The sequence below is a fragment of the Artibeus jamaicensis genome, unplaced genomic scaffold (genome assembly GCF_021234435.1).
Source record: "Artibeus jamaicensis isolate MK-2021 breed Jamaican fruit bat unplaced genomic scaffold, CSHL_Jam_final contig_391, whole genome shotgun sequence".
NCBI lineage: Eukaryota > Metazoa > Chordata > Mammalia > Chiroptera > Phyllostomidae > Artibeus > Artibeus jamaicensis.
Genome location: NW_026521814.1, coordinates 23750997 through 23774940, shown reverse-complemented (window position 1 = coordinate 23774940; position 23944 = coordinate 23750997). Strand labels below are relative to the sequence as shown.

The 23944-nt window shown below is 35.0% G+C and overlaps 1 protein-coding gene across 3 annotated transcripts in view; it reads right to left on the bottom strand.

The window, feature by feature from the left end:
- Positions 1 to 2749: 2749 nt before the first annotated feature.
- ANKAR (ankyrin and armadillo repeat containing) overlaps positions 2750 to 23944 on the bottom strand; it is a 62206-nt gene continuing 41011 nt past the window's right edge. For all 3 annotated transcript variants that reach the window (XM_053665118.1, XM_037162982.2, XM_053665119.1), the window contains 11 exons: positions 22796 to 23037; positions 22472 to 22625; positions 22227 to 22388; positions 17116 to 17222; positions 15401 to 15523; positions 12670 to 12828; positions 10083 to 10200; positions 9012 to 9121; positions 7361 to 7557; positions 4237 to 4283; positions 2750 to 3008 (listed from right to left, as the gene is read on the bottom strand). In XM_053665118.1, coding sequence (XP_053521093.1) covers positions 2761 to 3008; positions 4237 to 4283; positions 7361 to 7557; positions 9012 to 9121; positions 10083 to 10200; positions 12670 to 12828; positions 15401 to 15523; positions 17116 to 17222; positions 22227 to 22388; positions 22472 to 22625; positions 22796 to 23037 — 1667 coding nt within the window. In that variant the 3' untranslated portion in view covers positions 2750 to 2760. The remainder of the gene's footprint in view (positions 3009 to 4236; positions 4284 to 7360; positions 7558 to 9011; positions 9122 to 10082; positions 10201 to 12669; positions 12829 to 15400; positions 15524 to 17115; positions 17223 to 22226; positions 22389 to 22471; positions 22626 to 22795; positions 23038 to 23944) is intronic.

Sequence of the window (23944 nt, the reverse complement as noted above, 5' to 3'; positions counted from 1 at the left end):
TCCTGCCTTCAGGTGACTTCCTTTTTGGGAAATTCCTTAAGTTATTTCCTTTTAAATATATTTTATTGATTATGCCATTGCAGATGTCCCATTTTTACCCCCTTCATTCCCCTCCACCCTGCACACCCCCTTCCCCACCATTCCCCCCCTTTTAGTTTATGTCCATGTGTCACAAGTTCTTTAGATTCTATATTTCCCATACTATTCTTGCCCTCCCCCCCTGTCTATTTTCTACCTACCATCTAAGCTACTTATTCTCTGTACCTTCTCCCCCCTTTTCCTCCTCCCACTCCCCTGTTGCTAACCCTCCATGTGATCTCCATTTCTATGGTTCTGCTCCTGACCTAGCTGTCCTCTTAGTTTGCTTTTGTTTTAGGTGTGGTTGTTAATAACTGTGATTTTGCTGTCCTTTCACTGTTCATATTTTTTATCTTCTTTTTCTTAGATAAGTCCCTTTAACATTTCATATAAGGGCTTGGTGATGATGAACTCCTTGAATTTGATCTTATCTGAGAAGCACTTTATCTGCCCTTCCATACTAAATGAAAACTTTACTGAATAGAGCAATCTTGGATGTAGGTCTTTGGATTTCATGACTTGGAATACTTCTTCCCAGCCCCTTCTTGCCTGTAAGGTCTCTTGAGAAATCCGCTGACAGTCTGATGGGAACTCCTTTGTAGGTGACTGTCCCTTTATCTCTTGCTGCTTCTAGGATTCTCTCCTTCATTTTAATCTTGGCTAATATAATGGTTATTTTCTTTAGAATTGTGATCGCAGAGTATTGCTTTATGATCATCCAATTTATACTAGAAGTAGAAAACATAATTTATATGAAGGAACTTACAGAAACAGCCAATTTATAATGCTTTGTGTTTCTTGATGTTGAGGTATAGGTTTGATGGAATTGGTTCACAGATATTTAAAAGAAACAATTAGTTTGTAAATTCACATTTTACATTTGAATTTGTGTTCTGTATAATGTGGATCTTAATTCAAAGAGAAGAAGTATAATCCTTTGCTGTGGCTATTAGAATCAGGGTACATAAAAACTATGGAAGAAAATTGACCACTATCGAAAGTTCTCACCACTATCACAGATATTATAAAATAGAGATGTCTGTAATATAAGTTGTTAAATTTACAAGCATACATGTCAAAATTTGGTTCATGATATAAGTAAGAGAAACTATAGATAAGGAAAATGAGCAAATTCTGGAAGCATTCATATCTTGAGCCCTTTTGGTACTTAGCCGTAGGAAAGAAGAAGAGAAGAAGGAAAGGTGAAAAGGAAAAAGAGAAACATCCTGCTCTATATTGGCAAGGATATGTACCAAATTTAGCTTATAGTCTGGTATGAGGCAAGCAATTTGCTGAAAACTTTACATTGAGAGGCCTTTCTCATCTTACACATAATTTTAAAAAACAAAAGGAAATGCAACATAACAAAAATAATCTTTACAGGGAGGAGGGGGCTGTATTTGAAGAGAAATACAATAAGTATTAGAAGTAGTAGAATGTCTGGCTAGGCCAAGGTACTCAGGTAATGTCTATGTTGTTGAAAATAAAGAAATGCTGATCCTAATACCTGAAAATACTCTTAAAATACAGTAGCTCACCTGAAGATAGTTGCAAAGCTAAAGTTTGCTATCTAAAGGCTTTTTTTAAAAGTCCGTATAGGCTTAATATTTTCTTTGATATTCTTATTTTTAATGGTACTGAATAAATGACATTGTTTCTTATTTATCCCTTTCTAATATAAAGTAAGCTATCCCCCCACCACAATTCCTATATTTTAGTCCATCCACCAGAAAGTTGTGACTCACAGCAATTAAGAGAATATAGAATTGTATTTGAGGATTAAGGAGGTCTCGTATTGTGCAGTGGTTAAGAGCACAGGCTTTGGACTCTGGCACATGGAAAAGTCTAAGTACATATAGCTGCTGTCGTCACTATCATTACTGCTATGTTAAGGCATGTTGGGGAAAATAACCGCTCATTAATAGATATGTTCAGTGCAGCCCAAGAAAACATATGAAGACACTGAGCAAAGTGGATAGAGAAAAAGGGGGCTTCTAAAGGATACAGTGGAGCCCAACTTGCTTTCATGTCACATCTATGAGCTGCTGTAAAATAGGAGAAGCAGACATACGATGAAACCACTACCTGCTGCAAACAGTACTCTGGGTCGAGACACCACGTGATTCTACGCACAGAGAATATCACCCTTTCTAGCTGTAAACCAGAGGTTCTCAACAAGTATGGAGAGTGGTCAATGCTGTTTGCCACATTTTTAGCCATACTTTTGTACATGATGGTCAGTGAGTTCAGATTTTCTTTTAAATAAGATTTTTTAAAGGTATACATTTAGAAGCCTCATGCATTTGTGGAATTTATCATTAAATATCTTAAGGTATTACAGTGTGTGTTAACATGTGAGCTACTTTGAATCAGGCCTCTTTAGCACAGCATACCAATTAAAAAACATTTATAACACTTTATACAAATACTAAGTATGCCCCTCGTGTCAGTTCCTATATTTTAATAGTTTTAACTTCAGGCATTCTATTTCAGAAAGTTGTACCTATTTTTTGAAACTATAACTCTGCCTGAGTTTAATTCCAGTAGACATGCTAAGGGAAATCTGTTAACTATCAATATCAAGAACTTCCATTAAAAAAGATTACTTATGTCATGTGTATTTTACCACACTTAAAAATTAAAAAGATTTCTTAGGAATCCTTTCATGCTAAAATGCTTTTATTAGCCTTCTGCGGGTTCCAAATCAGCCTTCTGTACATGTTTTCCAAGTTTGTTCAAAAACACTATTCTTGGTCTTGATACTTTTATGATATCTGATGACATTGCAGATGAAAAGGAAAAAATATTGTGAGAAACAGTGGTCTTTTTTGTTGCTTTGAAGAGTCCCATGAAGTTAGTTACAGGAGGCAATAAAGTCAAAGAATCTCTTGGTTGAATTTTAGGTGTTAATTTTCTTCTGTGCTGTTTCCCTAGAAAATAGAGAGCAACAATTAAATGTCTCTTTCTTAAGCCAAAGAACCCTAGGTATGGTCTTACTGCCTTTAGTTCTATATAGTTCTATTTTCTTTACATCAGTAAAACATACTAAGAGAATAGATCAGTAGCTTCCAGATTTTTGGATGTGTGCAGAAATCTTTGGGGACCAAATATATGGTTGGCAACTTTTTATTGTGCCAATTTGGCACTTAATAAAAGAACAAATGCTTATTATTTTAAATATTATTTTGTAAAAGAAGATGTTAACACCAAAAAAGTGTAAAAGGCATTATTTCAAAGTGACAGACTTTATCAGAAACTTGCTACCTTGTCTTTATTTTGTCTTATTTCCAGAAACCTCTAAACACTTCTTCAGACCATTACTGGTACAGATTATTATTTAGAAATCAGTATTAAAGTGAAGAAAGAACAAGACTAACTAAAGAAACTGTATACAAAAACAGACATTTGTCTGCCCATGACATTCAGAAATAGAGACCCCCATATATACATATGTAGCTTCTCTCCAGTACTCCCTGAAAACTGAAATTTTTTTCCCCTTTTGTTCTCTCTCCCTAAGTTCTCTCTTACCAGTTGTAACTAAAGCAAACTGACTTTTGAATGATTCTATGCTTGCTTCTGACTTTAGGACAATATACCAAGTAAGACTGAATTTGGTCCTACATTGAACACGTGAACAGGCACTAAGATGTATGTGAAATCAGTGAGTAATTTGTTTTTCCTGTCATATGTCTGATAGGCATTATGGGTAACAGTATAAGATCTGGACTTTGACCTCGCAGGCCTGGACTGCTCAGCCATCATCTGCCAACTATGTAGAAAACCATACAGAGTATGAATGGAAAAAAATGTCTCTTTTCTAAGAATTCATTAGACAAGTTGTACACGAACAGAACAGCAGCAAGGTCATAATTTAAGTCATACATGTTTTTCAGTAATGACTTATTACTGTGCATGGCTTGTGAGAAAAAGCAAAGTAAGAGATAAATTTCTGTCAAGTGATGTTAGTAGGAAAGGCCTTAAAAGAAATGTTTAACATTAGTTTGTAAGTGGAAAGACACTTTAGTTATACAGAATTACAAAAGCAAAAGTTTATGGGTAAACTTCTGGTAGCCTCTACATTTTGAATTTTTATAAACAGAAAACAGAGTAAGTGTCAGGGCTAGAAGGTATCTCAGAGATAAAAGAAAACTCAATTACCTTTTTTAAAGACAGGAATTATGGATGGTCCGCCATTTTTCTCCAAACTAAAAGGAAAACATTTTTATCAAACTAGAAATATATAAATACCTTGTACATCTACGTACCATGTTTAGTGCCTAATGGTCTAATTTGTACATATTATCTGTGGGTATTTTATATTAATCGTTCAGAACATTTGAAACATTAAATCTACTTAAAGTGATCAGGGAAAGCTTCATGGAAGGAAAAACACTTCATCTGGGTTTTGAAGAAAATAGGTCTTCAAATGGATGAGGTGGAGGATGGGGTCCCAGATCAAGGGAATAGGGTATGAAAGATTATAGTACTATAAAACAGCAGACATGTTCCAAGGGCACTTAGTTGTCTGGTGCAGTCAGAATTAAAGGTATCTGGAGACATGGTAGGAGATGAGGTTGGAGAGTACCGATCAGGTCATTTTATATATTAAGAATATGAGAAATCACAGGCATTGTTTACTCTGTACTTTGAATTCTGGTGAAGTGTCAAGGCGGAGAACTCCCACAGTATTACCTTCCACAAACTTCTCTTGCGAACACCATCTCCCAGAAAGGACCAGCCAGGAATACAAGAATTCTTTCAGTTTGCAGGCTGGCACTCAAGCCACTGAGCCACACCAGGCAGGGCAAAAAAATGAATGTGGGACATTTACACAATGGAACACTACTTGGCCATAAAAAAGAAGAAAATTTTTACCCTTTGCCACAGCATGTATGGACCTGGAGAACATTATGCTAAGTGAAATAAGCCAGTGAGAGAAAGACAAATACCATATGATTTCACTCATATGTGAAATCTAATGAACAAACTGAACTATCAAGGAAAATAGAGACAGACTCATAGATGGAGAGCACACGACAGATTAGTGAATGGGGGGCAGAGGAGAGGTGAAGGGCTGGAGGGATTGAGCAAAAAGGAAAAAGGACTCTTGGACACAGACAACAGTGTGGTGATTGCTGGGGGGAGATGGGTATGAGGGGACTAAATGGTAATGGAAAAAATAAAGATTAAATAACTCCTTAATATTTGAAAATATGTATTTGAACTGACTTTAAGAGTAACTTCATGTTGCAATAAAAAGTTGTTTGTACTTATAAATAAAAAGAATGTGAAAAAATTTAAACTTCATTTCTAAAGTAATGGGGTACCAAAGAAGTGTTTCAAGTCAAAGAGTAGTAAGGTGTGTTTAAGTCAATGTGTGTGTGTGTGTGTATTTGGAAGGGGGTGTCTGTGGCTTTAAAAGGAATAGCATTTTAATCATCATCCTGTACCTTTAACATATAAATACAGTATTGTAAAAATCCCCTGGTAATAAAATATAAGTCTTGATTAAAGTAATAAATAGTCATCACAAATATATTTCTGGTTAATTCGAGGAGACATTTGCTCTTTTCAACCTTAATGAAGCAACTTCATGCCAGTAGGCTGACATGAAACTAGCTAGTGTTGGTCTCATTTTCTTTTCATGCTAGTGTTGGTCTCATATTATTTTCATGCAGGGTCAGTTGACACCAGTGAAATATGTCTCCACAGGTACTTCAAAATTTAGATATCCAGAAACTCTTCTAATGTTCCATTCTTGGATGGGAGCGTGGAAATAGAGATGTGGTATACACTTAAAAAAATGCTATTATGATCCCAACCACAATCAATCCACATTCTCTTTCCAGTAGTGGAATCAAGGAATATTTTGTGAAAGGATTTGTTTATTCATCCCAAGCTTCCAAACTCATTTTAGTAATCTTTTAAATGCATTTCCTATAGTTTCATTTAAACCACACTCCTTTATAGGAGTATTATGAAAATTATAGGGAATAGTCCATATAAGTGTTCTAAGGAGACTGTTATGAGAGTAATTGTTCTTTGCTCACCACTTCCACCTCTCTGGGTAACCATTCCTGTAAGTTTACTAATTGCTAATCACTGCTTATTTATAACCCTGAAAGTGGAGTGTTTACAACTATACGGAGTGCATTCGCCTCACAGTCATTGCAGATTTGTATAGTTACTACAACAATTTTCCGGCAGATGGCAGTAAAGTGTCCTGAGAAGGGATATTTTTCCTACTTCCCCCAAAAGTTGCCTTATGGGCTAGCTGTGGGAGTGACTGTGAAATAATACTTCCATTACTTATCCTAAACTAATTTTTTCAACCAGCAAAAATTACTTTTTGATACTGTCGATTACAGCAATTACAATTTAGATTTCCCTGACTTTTTATTTAAAAAATTAGGTAATAGCCATGGCTTGTGTAGCTTAGTGGATTGAGCTCTAGTTTGTGAACCAAAAGGTCTCCAGTTCAATTCCCAGTTGGGGCATATGCCTGGGTTGCAAGCCAGGTCCCTGGTTGAGGGCAAGCAGGAGGCAGCTGATGGATGTATCTCTCACTCATCCATGTTTCTCATCCTCTCTTCCTCCCTCCCCCTCTCTAAAAGTAAATAAATAAAATCTTTTGAAAAATTAAGTAACAAGTTTTAGGTTTTCAGTTTTTCAAAGAATTCAAATTAAAGTGACTCTGAATATGTATTCATTTTTCTCCGTACTTAAGATTTATTTTTAGAACCATGATATTGGATCCTATTCTATTATTATAAAGTTAATAGTACAAAATTTCCCATATGTAAATAGTGCTATTTGCAGAGAAGACTTATAATGCAGCTACATTTACAGAAGGAAATATGTGAATAAATGTCTGGCAAACTTTGGCATAACTCCAACCACTGGTTCTTATTTGACCTAGCTTTGTATCAAGTCCCAAAGTCCCATTTGATGCCAGGGTCATGGTGGTGGTGGTCCTGGTTGACTCAGAACTCTCACAGATGTGGAAGCAACCAGGCTCTGCAAAATTTCTGAAATGTGAATAATCCTTGTCAGACAGGATCCCCAAGATCTGGTTGTTTTCTTGTCTGCACTCACACTCCTGTTCATAAATTGGAATTAAAACATGCTTTGGCCATGGACATTTAGATTGAAGTTTATCCTTTGGTATAAAAGGCATATATTCCTATCAAGAATAGTTCCCTCGTTTGATGTTTCTTAAACTTCCTTAAAATTCCCTCTATCAATAATTTCACTACTGCAACTTCAAATATAAGCACATTACCTTAAGGAAGGAAGTCCCACTTTTTGTTGTATTTGAAATTCCTTCAAAAAGGCTGGGTTAATACTTGCATCTCTGCTGATATTATTTGTTATACGAAGGAACTGGTTGGGCTTATTCCTACATTCCTTTAATAGGATGCGGAAAGCATTTGCATTGTAAGTTAAGTAGCCAAGAGCACAGGAGCAAGCTGTGCGAACCTACATGAAGAAGAAACAATTCCTTAGCCATTGACCTTTATTCTTAAAATATGTAACCCAGTGCTCTCATTGGGTATTTCATAGGAAAGTCCCTGCAGTATGTATAGCAAATATGTATGTCAACCTGTGGCAACATGGTCATATTTTTAGAGAAAATGTCAACTGCCATTGGTTTCTACTAGTTACTCTCAGTCCTGACTGCATTTTAGGGTCACCAGAAGTTTTTGTTGTTCTTTAAGCGCTTCAACTGAATCAGATTCTTGGGGCAGAATCTGGCCATATATATTGTTTTTAAAGTGTCACAGGAGATTATAATTAATGTACAGCCAGAGTAAGAACTATTGAGTGTGAACTAAGCCAGTGGATCTCAGTCTTGATTGTGAATTGCAGTCCCCTGGACAGTTATGAAAATTACTCATGCCTAGGGTTCACCCCTCAAAAACTATGATTTTATTATTTTGGGTGTGGCCTAGACATCACAATTTTTCCAAAATGCTCAGGTGATTGTAATAGGAAACCACTGAGGAAAGCAACTAAATTTTCCACTGGCAAAAACAAGAAAGAGCATCAGGCCATAGGGCTCCAGGAAAAGTCCTTTCTTTTCTGGAAGGAAATAGTATCCTCTGTCTGTGATCTAGAATTAGGTTATTCATATGATTGATTAAAGTACACTCATAGGCAGTTGCTAAGAAAATCTGTTAGTTGGCACAAGCAGTGTGGCCCATACACAGTACCAGAAGCTTGACACTTTGGTCTTTACACTGGCATCTGACTGCTGTATGTCCCCATCTATCTCCCACACCTTGAACAGTGGTTCTCAGTGTATGGTCCCTGGAACAATAGCTCCAGTTTCCAGGAACTTGTTAGAAATGCACATTCTAGGTCCTACACCTGATACATTGGATCAGAAGCTCTTGGAATGGAGCCCAGCTATCTATGCTGTAACAGGTTCCTCTGGGTGATTGCAGCCTACCCTAAATTGGAGAAACACTTCTTACACTTGGGGTGAAAAGCGTAGGGGAGCGCTCAGAGGCACACCACTACTGGCCAGCCTGGCTCTCTTCACACACCCTCAGCGCTAACCCTGCTTGGCAGATAAGGAAAACTGTCCAATAAATTCTACTTTCATTCATTCCAAATAATCATAGAAATGACAGTGAGATCAAGAAATTTCGTGAAATTTTTCATATACATTTTAACTATAAATTTCTCTATCATCAGTGTACTAATTTGTAGATTGAATCTTAAATATCAAAGCTAAAACAAATTTTCACATTTTGCGGGAACCAGAATTGTGGGTGGCAGATATAGTAGTAGAGAAGTAATTTCATTTTCAGTTAGTAACACAAACTATTCTGTAACACAGTCAACCTGTGGAGAAATTAGCCCACAGAAGTGAGAGAGGCAAATTACAGTTTTAGAAGATTCAATTTTAGAATTACTTTTGTCTTTACCTCTTCTGTTCCCGAGTACAAATGATAGCAGAGCCGTTGGATTGTCCCTAATGTGGTAAATGCTTCTGAAATACCAGCTCTAGAATGAGCCAGGCTAGCTATTAAATTCCCTAAAAATTAAACAAGAAAAAATGCATGTGTTATTTGATATAAACTGATACACTGCACTTTTGATTATTTGTACAGAGTATTAAAAAGATTGGAGTCACAAGTGCTGAGAAAAAGCATTTGTCGAATTTAGAATAAACTTTCCCCATAATTATGGTTTGGTTTTCTGTCACAAGGACTAAAAGTTAAGTAAACTTATTTAAGACAGAGAATATTTGAAAATTAGAGGTTTTCTTCCTCATGGTTTCAGAATATGTGTTGTTTTGAGGTTTTAGGGCTTTTTCTTTTTAGTGACTATGAACACCGACGTACCTTAAGAAAACAATATGTAGAGACAAGACTAAAAAAAATAATAAGAAAACTTGGTATGTCCTTCTTGAAATTCATATGGCTCTGAGTAAGGAAAAGCTTAATGGTATTTTTAAATCAGACATGTTGCTTATTGAAGATTAAAATCACTGAAATTTTTGCCATGAAGATAAATGATTTGGGATTGAAAATAAGTGATTTAGTAAATAAATGTGCAACTACCAACATAAATCTATTTCATTCAAATTCTTGCTTTAATTTTACAGTGTTTTGTGATATTCTTTCTTAATATTGTTGCTGTGTTGGTATAAATATAACACAACTTTTAAGATATAAGTAAATGTATTTTCACATTTGTGCGTAGATACTTTATTGAGGTATTGACTGGGTTTTTGTTTTATTTTTTTTCCCACCACTATAAACCAAGAAGATCTTTGAATTTACTCTGCTCCGATTTGAGGTGCACAAAAGACTTACATAGTTCGACACTACTACCTGCCTGTCAGTGTGACACTGTTCAAGAGGTACACGTAGACTCATTCTCCAAAACGTGTGACAGAGTATCAGGCTTATTATCTTATTATTGCTCTGGTTACAAAAACATTTTTTGGAAATAGATGTATGTGAATACAATTAGATTCTAGTATTTCTTACCTGTCAATACAATAGTAGTGGACTGAACTGAATACAAACAATCAACTAAAATAGTAACGCCTCTTGAAGACAACGTAATATGGTCCATGTCTATAATGACTTTAGCTAATATAATAATCTAAAAACAAAAAAAGAAGCATAGAATTATTGAACATTTTCCTCTCAGCTTCTCTAATTAATTAATTAATTGATGGATTGATTGATTTTGTACTTCTCTGGAAGGTAAGGGGGTAATTTGATCTGATTGAATAGAAGAGAAACAAGTGGCAGGGATAGGAGTTCGAATACTTGCCCCTATCTGATCATTTTATTGACCATAGTAGGCCGTAGTATTCTTTCTACAGTGTTTTAACTTTTATATTCTTGAAGTATAGGTTCATAGAAAATACTGCTTCTAAATGTCATAGGGTAGAAAAAGAAGAGAGAGAATAAGCCTTAGATCCCAGATACATCTAGTTGTCATGGGCTGAAGAATCTAGCTGCTGTGGGCTGAAGATACATCTAGCTGCAGTTAGAAAACTTGGGTTTGGTACTACCATGTTTCCCTGCCTCCTCCCTGGTAATATGCAGGTGATGAAAATACTGCTACCTGCCTATCAATGTGACATGGTCTTATAAACATCAGATGATGTATAAAAGCAAATATGCCATTTTAACTTATAAAATTCTATCTAAATGAAGAAATCCTTGTAGGTAATAGGGTTTTTATGATGTGAAAGGGGCTGTTGTGAAAAATGTGAATTTTACAGATCAGTAAGCATTTTTTCAGATTCAAAAATTTTTCTACTCTTTGGATCAGAGTTCTGGAGAGATCAGAGATGTAGGTAGAAAACCTTCCTTCCTCACACAACCAAAAGGAGGATAGCAACCAATCTAAAATCAGTAAACAACCAGAAGTACCAGAAAATCTAACTGCATAGAACTCCGACAACCAAGGAATGGAAGAAACAGTCAACCAGAACCACCAGACCAGTAAGGCAGCTGATGGAGAGAAACTGCAGCGAGGCAGCAGACCTCTTAGACAGGGCTGGCTGCAGTGAGGTGGCAGACTGCAGGCGGGGCTGACTGAATGGGAAACTGAGACAGAGTGGCTGTGGACTACAGCCGTTGCCACAGTGGGAGATGCTCCCAGTCTCACATAAGAGTTCATTGGAGAGTGGGCTAGAGACAGGCAGGGGAGCTGCACTGTTCCCCTCTGGCCCCTTCCCCACAGGCAGTGCCCCAGCAGAGCAGAGGGTTGCCCTGCTCTGGTGAATACCTAAGGCCACACCACCTTACAACTTAACAAGTGAATCAAGGAAAAGAAATATGTCCCAAGTGAAAGAACAGAGCAAAACCTCAGAAAGAGAGCTAATGGATGAGGAGACTGACAACCTGTCTGATGGGGAATTTAAGGCCCTGGTAATCAAAATGCTCACAGAACTGATTGAGCTTGGTCACAAAATGAAAGAACACATGAAAGATACCCGAAAGGAAATAAACCAAAATATCCAGGGAACCAACAGTGACAGGAAGAAAATCAGGACTCAAATTAATGATTTGGAACAAAAGGAGGAAATAAACATCTAATCTCAACTGAATGAAGAAAAAAATTCAAAAAATGAAGAGACATAGGAATCTCTGAGACAACTTGAAACATTCCAATATCTGGATTATAGGGGTGCCAGAAGGAGAAGAACAATAGCAAGAAATTGAAAATTTATTTGAACAAATAATGAAGGAAAACTTCCCCAATCTGGTGAAAGAAATAGACTTCCAGGAAGTCCAGGAAGCCCAGAGAGTCCCAAAGAAGTTGAACCCAAAGAGGAACTCACCAAGGCACTTCATCATTAAGTTACCCAAGATTAAAGATAAAGAGAGAATCTTAAAAGCAGCAAGAGGAAAGGAGACAGTTACCTACAAAAAAGTTCCCATTAGACCATCAGCTGATTTCTCAAAAGAAATCTTGCAGGCAAGAATGGGGCTGGAAAGAAGTATTTGAAATCATGAAAGGCAAGGACCTACATTCAAGATTGCTCTATCCAGCAAAACTTTCACTTAGAATGGAAGGACAGAGAAAGTGCCTCCCAGATAAGGTCAAGTTCAAGGAGTTCATCATCATATAAAGCCATTATATAAAATGTTAGAGGAACTTATCTAAGAAAAAGAAGATAAAAAATATGAACAGTAAAATGACAACAAACTCACAAACAATACATGAGAGTAAAAAAAAAGAAAAAAACAGCAAAAACAAAAATCAAGCAACCAACTAGAACAGGAATAGAATCAGAAATGGACATCACATGGAAGGTTTTCAGTGGGGAGAGGGAAGGGAGGAATGGAGGGAAAAGCACAGGGAAGAAGAAGAAGCATAACTGGTAGGCATAAAATGATGGGAAGAGGTCAAAAATGGTATAGGAAACAGAACTCAGAGAACTTACATGTACAACCCATGGAAATGAAGGAGGGTTGAGGGTTACAGGGCCAAGGGAGGATAAAGGGGGGAAACTGGGAAAACTGTAATAGCATAGTCAATAAAATATACTTAACAAATTTCTACTTTTCACTAAAAAGACATTTATTGAAGATTTAACCTCTAATTTTATACCTGAAATGCTGCCATTGCCTTCTCAGTTTCAACTGTTGATTCAAGAAAAGGTTCAAAAATTGATATGGTCATCATTCCACTTTCTAATATTAAATATTGTTGAAAGCGATTACTGAAGGCAAAAAGGGTCAATGCATAGCCTGCTCTTAAACAGATATCCTAGAGATAGGGAAAACATGCATTATTGTTAACTTATTTCATTTATCATGTTATCAAGGTAATAGGTTTTGAATTCTTGCCCATTATAATATATTGTATTCTTATCTCTGGGAGTAAAATATGACATTACTGTATTGGGGGGAAAAAGGTAAAAACAGTTACCTCAGAAAATAAGAATTAGGTTGTGATATCAGAGAGAAGAAAAGAGAAAAAATAATTTTTAAAGGAAATGTTGGATTACTGATTATATAATTGAATGCCAAAATGGTAACAGGAAACTTTATAATTTCACTTACATTCAACTAATTTGTCTCAACATATTTTTATTTTAAACATTTCAAAGTAGAGTTGATAAATCAGAACTCCTTTTGTATAACAGGCTACATACTGTATTTTCTGCATTGTGGAATGATTATCATCTCTTAAAATAAGTTCATTTGTAAAGTTCTATTGTGCTGTATTTTAAGAGGGAATTTAAAAAGTGACTTATTTTTAAAAATCACACTTTAACCTTCTGGGACTGGGAAAAGAGGAAAAACCAATTCTCCTTTAAAGATAGTCTGCTTGCCATAGATGAACAAGTATCGTAGATCTTCCAAATTGGTGCAAAAGATAGAATATTATGACTAAATCTTATTTTTAATATTCTATTTGAACAGTATAGTACAGAGAGAGAGAGAGAAAGAGAACCAGTAATCTTATTGAGTTTTCTCTGCCACTATGAATCATTATATTAAAATGTTATATACTGAAATGTTTACAGATAAAATTATATGATGCCTGATATTTGATTCAAAAATAACATAGGGGTAGCAACTAGGTATATAGAGGAAATAAGATTGACCATGAGTTGTCTGAAATTTTCCACAATAAAAATTGTATGCACACTAGTCACTTGGCCACAGGCAAGAAGAAACATATTAGGTACAGTCAAAGAAATGATACCAGAGGGTGAAGCAGGTGGTAACAGGCTGGAAGGAAAAAGAAAACGATTGATAGTGGAATGGGTGGTAGAAGATAGGTGAGAAGTGTGTCCTGAGGAGTAGGGTGATAAGACTAAAATGTGGAAGGAACAGAGAGAGAAGAAAGGCGATAGAGAGTCAGACATGAATTCAACCTCCTCACCCTACTGTTCCTCATCTTATTACTGCAGAACTTCTCTTTTTGTCTACCACAGTACATTAAAATTTTCTATTAAAACAAGTAATGTAGTGACTTCATTTCTCCCCTTACAACCCTTCTTTCTCCCTCCCAAATCTCCCAGGACTGAGAGGGACATAGCTGGCAATTTTCTTCTCTAATTGCCAAATGCACTGTAGGTAACAGAAGTCCCTGAGTTTTTCTAGGGTTTGTGCTATTCAAACTGTGGTCAGTGGACCAGTGACAGTCCACAAAATGGATGACAACAGGTTTACAGAAACTGAGAATTAAAATATTTTTAAATGGCTCTTTCTTACAGTGAAGTGCCAATTAATAAATGTAGAAGAAAAGGGGATTTTTAAAAAATCATCATTAGGCAAATGCCACAGTATTCAGTGTTGCATCAGTGTATGCTAAAATTGGTGAGTAAAGGTACAATGCAAACCAGAATATTTGCATAGCCTCAGAGTGTCTCACCTCAAGATACTTATTAATTACAATGGGAATAACAGTAACTTTACAGTGAGAAATATGGGAAACACCACTTTAATGAGTTTACATTGCCAGTTGTCAGACATGTCAATATCATGTACCTCCTGAAAGGACGCACTAGGAAGATGAATGAAGACGACCACGTCATTTCTATGGTATTCTTACCACAATGTATCACCTCAATTGAATCATGAGAAAACATCAGATAACAGAAATTGAGACACATTCTATGAAGTAACCAGCCTGGACTCCTCACACATGTCAAGATCATGAAAGGTATGAAATGTTGAAATACCAAGGACTGAGTTTCACAGATTGAAAGATACTAAAAAGGCATGACAACTAGATGCAGTGTGGAATCTCTGATGGATTCGGGAGCAGAAAAAGGACATTGTTTAAAAATAGGCAAAATTTAAATAAGGTCTGCATATTGGTTAATAGTAATATATTAATGTTCATTTCCTTTGACATCTGGGAAAACTGGATGAGAGATGTACCAGAACACTATTATTTTTGCAAATTTTTGGAAAGTCTAAAACTATTTCAAAATTTAAAGTATGTCTTTAAAAGAAATAATAACAGATTAGTGGGGAAAAGCTAGACTGAGAAGCTCCACGCTAGAATATTGGGTAAACAGCAGATAACTGAGGGTTGAAAGGTTATAAAATTAGGTTAAAGATTTGATGGATTCAGGATAGAAGAGATATGATTTTTGGTTTGTTCCAATGTATAAAATTGCTACATTTCAAAAATGAAATGTGCTAAGTACGAAAAATATGGAACCCCATATTACATATCACCCCATCATTACAAATGACTTATTGAAGAGATTTTGCATTTCTTAAGTAACACATTTGAATATCGCCATGAAAAAGCCTTGATGATAATTTGAGAATAACATTTTTTCTAAATGATCTCTAATATTTTGTAAAGATATTACCTTATCTTGTGAATGAAGAAGGTGAAGAACATCAGCATACTTAAATCCTTCATTTTCTTGTAATACATTCTGCAACTCATCATTCCTTAGGACAAGGCATGCCAAAGAAAATGCCACTTCAACCTAAATATGTGGTTTTCAGAAATTAACTTATTTTTCACTTATGCTTTATCAAATGAAATTTTATTATATAAATTTATAGTTAATATATTAATTCAAAGATACTATGAAATTCATTGATTCCAGTTCTCTCACTAGTATTTAGAGAGTGGTATTTACAACTTTCGGTGGAATGTCCCTTATCATTTTGAACAACTGGGAAAATTCCTTCCTCTCTGTGCTGGCATGACCACAAAATTCCATTTGAGAGAATAGGTGTATCCCTTCTATATCTAAATATTTTTTAAAATTTCCTGGCATGAGCTAAAAAGCTGTTTTGAATTGCTTGTTAGCCTCCTACCTTTGAGTTGTAAGCCTTTAATGGAATGCCTATCCATTAAAAGCAAAGTACTGAGGAGGAGTACTAATGAATACTTCCCTATATCTGCAGTCATTTATTGCACATTCTGATGTAAAAGAACCTTGTTTATTACTAGCGTTCAAAGTTAAGTTTTTTAAGTGCTTACATTATGCATTTTTATAAAAAAGGTTATGAATTTGAAAAGCATGAATATTGCAAAAGTATTGTATTTCCTATAGAATTTCATTTGAGGAAAAGTATTTGTGTTCTGTTTCAACAAGTTTAAGAATTCATTTTAAATATATACTGAAATACAGATGGATGCAATCATGAAATGCACGTTTTAAAATAAAAATGTATTTTTATGCAGCATTTTCCAGTCTTATCAAATTTATTTATACTTTAAAAGTCAGTGTAGTTTTTACTATAATTCAGGCAAAAGACCCTGTCACCATTTGCCTCTTTTTTTTCTCCCCCTAATTCAACTTCTGTAATAAAATCTATTTTATAGCAAGAAAAGCCACAAAACTTGTATCATATATTTTGATAACAAACACATTCCTTAAAATAAATAATGCTATGTTTACTTATATATTTTCCACTTTGGTTATTTTTATTTTCTCATTTCCAGTGGAGCCCATACCAAATTTTGAAGAGAAAATGTATTTTTTTGTTGTGACCATTTTGTGCTTGGCCTCAGTTTCCAAAGCTTTAGTAAAAGGGTTTAAGTAGGGGTTAATGTCACTTCATTAAAGGCATTCTACTAGAACTAAAAGGAAGAGTGAATGACTTCAACAACTCTTAGTAATTCTTGGTAATGTTTACCCTTGAGAAGACTTGCTGCCAGCTAAAACAGGCTGTTGGGTAGAAGGTAGGGCTGTTTTGATGGTGTAGCAATGGCAGGATTTGCTTATATTTGAAAAATTTTGCTACATAAATTACACATCCCCCACCAAATTTTTAGCAACCAATATCTGAGAAAGTAGGGAATAAATTCTGTGAATAATCAAACATCTGAGGAATAAAACTTGTTTGATGAGTAAGGATATCAGACTTATATTTTGAAGAAATATTTTAATAAAATTTACTACCTTTGTAGCAACTTTGTTGTTTAAAACTTCTAGAATTTTATTTAAAAGTCAAATATTTGTATTGAGCATATGAACTTTTTATAAAGATACAAATTATTCTTAAAAACTCATTTATGTTAATTTTTACCATATCCAGAAAAATATCCTTAAAACCTTATACATACCTTAATGCTGGGAGAAGGGTGATTTCTCAGTAGTTCAATAAGTACTGGAAAAGCATTTTCATCTACAATAAATTGTTGGCTAATGGGATTGCTTGTATGGGCGACACCTGCAAGGATCCACATATCAGTAAGAAACTTTTTTCCATCTTGGAAACGGCCAAGTCAAACATAGTTTGATATACTTGATTGATAAAGTGTCCTAGCACAATACGATTAGTAAACTCTTTCCACCACGTTGGAGCCTATGGAGGTAAGTGGGGTTGTTGCTTCTGAACTGCACAGGCCTGTTTGGACAGGGCTTCTGCAATGACAAACACGTCTGGAAGGCTGTGGTCCAGACACGAATGGGGTCTCTAGAACCAGAGGGAGCACACAGCTCTTCTTAAAACTGAAGGTGTTTATGCTCGAGGTGAAACTGAATTCCATCTAGGCAAGAGATGTGTTGATGTACTAAGTAAAGAACAGCATGGTGACTTTTGTTGGCAAACCGAACAAAACTAGAGTGGTCTGGGGGAAGGTAACTCATTCTCATGGAAACAGTGGCATGGTTTGTGCCGAGTTCCAAAGCAACTTCTTGTAAACTTTTTGAAAAGTAAATAAATATAAGAGGGTTTGTTCTCTTATAAAAAAATGTGATTATTAAATTACCAAAAGAAATGCTATATCTATATTAATTTATCTGAATTGTTTTCAAAAGGCAAAGTTTAATGGAAAATTTACTATTAAAAGTGTACACAGTTTTCTAATAGTCACAAAACAAATTAGAAATGCTAGACTATCAAATAATAATAATATAATAACTGTCATCTATTGAAGAATTATGTGCAAGGTACCGAAGCTTATGATGCTACTGTTTTTCCATAATGTTTGTTTTCATAAAAATAAATATTCTGGCTTCCCTAAATATTACCAATTTTTGGATTTTCTAAATACATGCTAAAAGATAATCTTACTATCTTCTTCTTTTTTGTTTTAGAAAGTGTATTTTTTAAAGATTTTATTTGTTTATCTTTAGAGGGGAAGGGAAGGAGAGAGGAAGAGAAACATCAATGTATGGTTGCCTCTCATGGATCCCCTGTTGGGAACTGGCCTGCAACCCAGGCATGTGCCCTGACTGGGAATTGAACCGTGATCCTCTGGTTTGCAGGCCCGCACTCCATCCACTGAGCTACACCAGCCAGGGATTACGATCTTCTTTTTTAATCTACTACTTTAAATTGTAGGCCTGATCTCAGTGAAGAAACTTAAAAAATCTCTTTTAGTGGATCTAACAGAATTTTAATTCTGTTCTTTTGCCATAAATATCACAACACATATAAAGAAGGCTTATAAACTTAAATATAAAAGCAAGATTGGGCCTCTCCATAAACAATAAAAAGCAACCATCTACATATTGGTCTGGGAGCTTTGATGGAATTGGGGGAAATAGAAGAACAAAGAACACATGTGTGGGCCGTCCTCGCCCCATGCTCACTCACTGGCTGCCCAGGGATATGTACACTTATTACATGAACATTCTTCATTCAACTGACAGGTACTGAATACCCAATGTATTAATTAGGCACTGAGATAGGAATTAGGGCTAAATAAAGGAATTAGAATATCTGCCCTCAAGGTGTTTATATTCTATAGGGGCAGCAACTATTTAAGTACACGATTTCAATACCGTGTAATAAGTGCTTTAATAGAGGTCCAGGAAAGTACAGTTGGAACAGAGAAGAGGGATTGCTCGCTTCAGAGTAGATGGGAAATGGATAGGAAAGGGGATTTCAAAGGGTGAAGATACAACAGATGGGTCTCAAAATATGAGTATTTTTGATAGTTGTTATAATAATAATGTGTTGTTATAAGAAGAATACGCCCAATTCTTTGACTGAAACTTCACATGGTATTAATGGGATGAAACTTCATTAAATTAGAAAAAGAACCACTACGAGCAATAGCTGAATAGTTCTCAGAGCTCACACAGGGTCAAGGATGGTTTGTGTTCCTCCTGGCCAGAGTCTAGATACCTCATGATACAAGGGGGCTATATACCAGGGATCAAGGTCAAGGAAAAGTATCATCTTAATACTGGGGTTAAGTTAGTTCCAGAGTAAAGGTTGCTCTAGACTTATCCTAACAAAGCTTAAAAGCTAGCTGCAAAAGGATCAAACAGATCCCAGATTCCAGAATGGATCCCGACTTAAAGGAAAACAGTAAGAGTCAGCATCTATCAATTTAAACTCACAATGTCCAGCATTCAATCAGAATTTATTACTCAAGATTTTAAAATGAAATACCTAACATAAAATTGATAAAATATATGCAAAAATTGTATGTTGGAAGTTATAAAGCATTTCTGAGAGATATAAAAAAGGCCTAAATAAATGGAGAGATTCACCATGCTCACGTATTGGAAGACTTGATATTGTTGGGTTGTCTGTTCTCCCCAAATTTATTTATAGATTACATGTAATTCCAGTCAAATAACAGAAGATCTCTTTTCAGAAATTGAAAGATTAATTTTTTTAATTGTATGGAAATACAAAGGACCTGGGATCCCCAAGAGAACTTTGAAAAAGGTTTAGGGACTTAATACTACCCACTCTCAAGATTTACTGTAAATCTCTAGTAATTGTGATGGTAAGTAAAGCATAAAGATACACAAATGAATGAGTAGACAGAATGGAGTCCAGAAAGAGACTCATAAATAATTAGTCAACTGATTTTTGACAAAGGTGCCTAAAATATATGGAGGAAATATAATCTTTTTAATAAATAGTACTAAAGTGGATAGTAAAATATCACATGAACAATAACAAGGTGGGGTGGAAACAGGGGAAGGAGGTGGGGAGGGCTGGAGTGGTGGGGAGGGTTAGGGCGAAAGGCAGATAATTGTGCTTGAACAACAATAAATAAATTTTTTTAGCCCTGGCTGGTGTAGCTCAGTGGATTGAGCACAAGCCTGCGAACCAAAAGATCGTGGTTCGATTCCCTGTCAGGGCACATGCCTGGGCTGCAGGCCAGTTCCCAGCAGGGGATGCACCAGAAGCAACCATACATTGATATTTATCTCCTCTCCTTCCCTTCCCTTCTAAAGATAAATAAATAAAAATTTAAAAAATTTTTTAAAAACCCAAAACTGATCATACATCAAAATATACAGGAAAACAGAAAATCTTTCTGATTTTGGGTTTGGCAGAGGTTCTTGAAGAGGACACAAAACCTAAAAACTAAATAAAACTTTTTAAAATCAATAAATTAAACAATCAAAATAAAAAATCTTGCTCTTCAAAAGACCTTGTAATAAATCTGGAAAGATACACTATAAACTGGAATAAAATAATACAATAAAAATGGGCAAAATATTTTAACAGACACTTTAATAGAGAAGCTACACAAATGACAAGCACATGAAAAGATGCTCTAAATCATTAGTCTATAGGAAAATGCAAGTTAAAACTACATTGAGATTTGCTATAAACTCATGCTAGAATGGCTAAAATTACCATACTAAGTGTTGACAAGGAAGTGAAGCTGCTGGAACTATTATACACTGCTGGTAGGAATGCCAAGTGGTAACACTACTTTGAAAAACTCTGGCAGCGTCTTTAGAAGTCAAACACATCTACCATGTGACCTAGAAATCCTACTTATAGATATTTGCCCCAGAGAAATGGAAACATATCTACTCCATATCTACAAAGACTTATACATAAATGCTCATAACAATTTTATTTACAATATCGAGAAACAAAACAATCTAAATGTCCATTAATGAGTGCATTAATAAATAAATACTAGTATGTTGATATGTACACAGTCATGGTTTTCCAGAGAAACAGAACAGGATACATATGAACGTATGTATGTATGTATCTCATAAGGCATGAATCACACCATATAATGGAATATTACTCAGCATGAAAAAGAAGTGAACTATTGACATGCACAATAATATGGATGAATAAGAAACTAATTATTCTGAGTGAAGGAAGTAAAAAGAGTACATCTGATTCATTCCATTTACAAAATTCTAGAAAATGCAAATTAAACTACAGTAATAGAAAACAAATCAGTGGTTATCTGGAGGTGGGATTGCAAAGAGGGAGGGATTACAGAGGGACACAATGAAATGTTTTGGGGTGATGATTATATTCATGTATTTGAATGCAATGGTGTCACAGCTGAATACATGTCAAAACTCATCAAACTAAACATTTAAATCATGTATTTTCTTTTATTCTATTATCTATTTTAAATATTTTCTTGTATGTCAATTATATCTCAATAAAAATTAGAAGAACCCATATCTAGACATGCAAAGGAGCAGGAAAATGATTCATAATTAGGAAAAAGTTAAGCAATAGAAAGAGACCCAGAAATGACAGAGATACTAGAACTAGATACAGGGGTGATAAAACAGCTATTTTATATTTTTAATTTTTTAATTTTAATTTATATTTTATTAAATTTTTGGTTTGGTTCATATGGTCATATAGGTTTCAGGTGTACATTTCTATGATACATGATCTATATATTACACTGTGTGCCAACCACCCAAAGTCAAATAATCTTCTACCACTGTATATGTGGCCCCCTTTACTGCCCTTCCAGCCCCTTCCATCTGGCTGGTAACCTATATGGTAACCACCATGCCGTTGTGTGTGTGTGTCTATGAGTTATTTTATATCCTACATAAAGTGGCTACTTTGCTGCATTTGTCAAGAATGTAGAAGCAAGCGTGAATTTGATGAGAGATAAAAAGGGGTGTGTGTGTGTGCATGTATGTGTGTAACCAGTCTAAGCTGTTGAGTTTGAAAACAAGCTATTTCTTTCGTACTTCTACGGGAGGGCCCCTTGTCTAGGAAAACGTGGACAGCAAAACTGATACAAAAATCTGAATTATACCACTTTTACTCACTAAGGTCTTGGAGAAATAAAAATATATTAATTTTTAAAATACAAATTATATACTTAATATCTAAAATTAAATTAAATTATACAAATTTAATTTAATTTAATTAAGAATTCAGCCATATCTAATATGGTTGAGGGCTCGAAGAGTGGGGATAGAGGGGTATGGGAAGTATCTTGAGAATTAAAAAACTGGGAATAAATTTACAAACCAATACACATCGATCCCACTGCTCTGATGACACTCAGAAGTGTGCCTTCAGCAAGTTTACTGATCCTTAGTAAGCGAATCAATGGCGCAATTCCATTCCCTTCACATATTTGATTTTGATGCATCCTGCTGTCCTTACTTAGAGCTATGACTGCTTCACCTCCTGGTTTAAAAAAAAAAAGCAAGAAACATGTCTGATTTCCAGTATTCCACACTGTGTAGACTTATACATAGAAAACAACTTACCAACATACTGCATTTTAGCTGATGGCGACAAAAGCATATTTATTATAAAGTTGTATCCGATTTGTTCTGCCATATACTTTTGTTGTTTCAGTGTTTGTCCTGCCAAGGCCCAAAGTGCTATAGCTCCTTGTTCCTTAACATCTATTTGAAATGCCTGTTTTAAAACATATTTCATTTATTTAATGAGCATTTATTAATACTGTGGGCATATCTGTTTTATAAGATGTTTATTCTAGAATAGGTTTTAGTTTTATTTTTACTGAACTGAATTGAATATCAAATACTTTGTCTAAGAAAAAGGACATGTAATCATAGAATGCCTACCTTGAGAAGTTTTAAGAGATATTTACTTAACGAATTTTCCAGAAAAGCTTTCTGTATAGAAGAGTTGTAACTTGCCAGTGATTCCACAGCCATTGCTCCCTTTACTTGGACGCTAAGATGTTTCCCTTTAAAAAGAGCCACCAGAGGTGGAATGGCTCCTTCCACAGCCATAGCATTCTGAACATCCTTATTGTCACGTGCAACCTCGGCTATTGTGGCAGAAGATGCAGCCTTTAACACATCTTCAAATGAATTCAAGAACCAGTTAATTAAATCTTTTAAAATGTAAGAATATAAAAGCACAGCATATCTTTAGTTTTTCATTTTATAAAATAAAATTTAGAGTTTTTAGAAAATAAAAATAGAGAAAATAAAACTGTCTACCTTCTCATCGCCCAAGCACAATCAAACAGTTCATTTAAGCCCATCTACTATTTTAAAAATTATATATGTATCTATAATTTTAGATAGTGTCAAAGACGTTTTAATGTAGTTGTACTAGAATACAATGCCTGCATTTAATTTATCAGTATAACATTTCCCTGTTCTTTATAAACATCAGTGTCTTTTAAATATTCCATGAATAGATGTGTCACATTTTCTTAGTAACTCAGAATTTATTTTTATTTTTAAATTACAGTTTACATTTAGTATTATTTTATATTATTTGCAGGTGTACAGCAAAATGGGTAGACAATCATATACTTTACAAAGTGGCCCTCTGATATTTCAAGTACACACCTGGTACCATAATAGTTATTACAATATTATTGACTATATTCCCTGTGCTTTACATCCCCAGGACTATTTTGTGACTACCAACTTGTACTTAATTACTTCATCTTTTTACCTAGCCCTCCAAACTCCCTCCCCTCTGGAAACTATCAGTCCGATATCTATATCTATTGAGTTTGCTTCTATTTTGTTTGTTCATTTATTTAGCTGTTTAGATTCCACATATAGTGAAATAATATGGTATTTGTCTTTCTCTAACTTATTTAACTTAGCATAATACCCTCTAGATCCATCCATGCTGTCACAAATGGTAAGATCTTATTTTTTATGGCCAAGGAATATTCCATTACATTTTTAAAAAGATTTTATTTATTTTCAGAGAGAGGGAGAGGGAAGGAGAGAGGGAGAGAAACA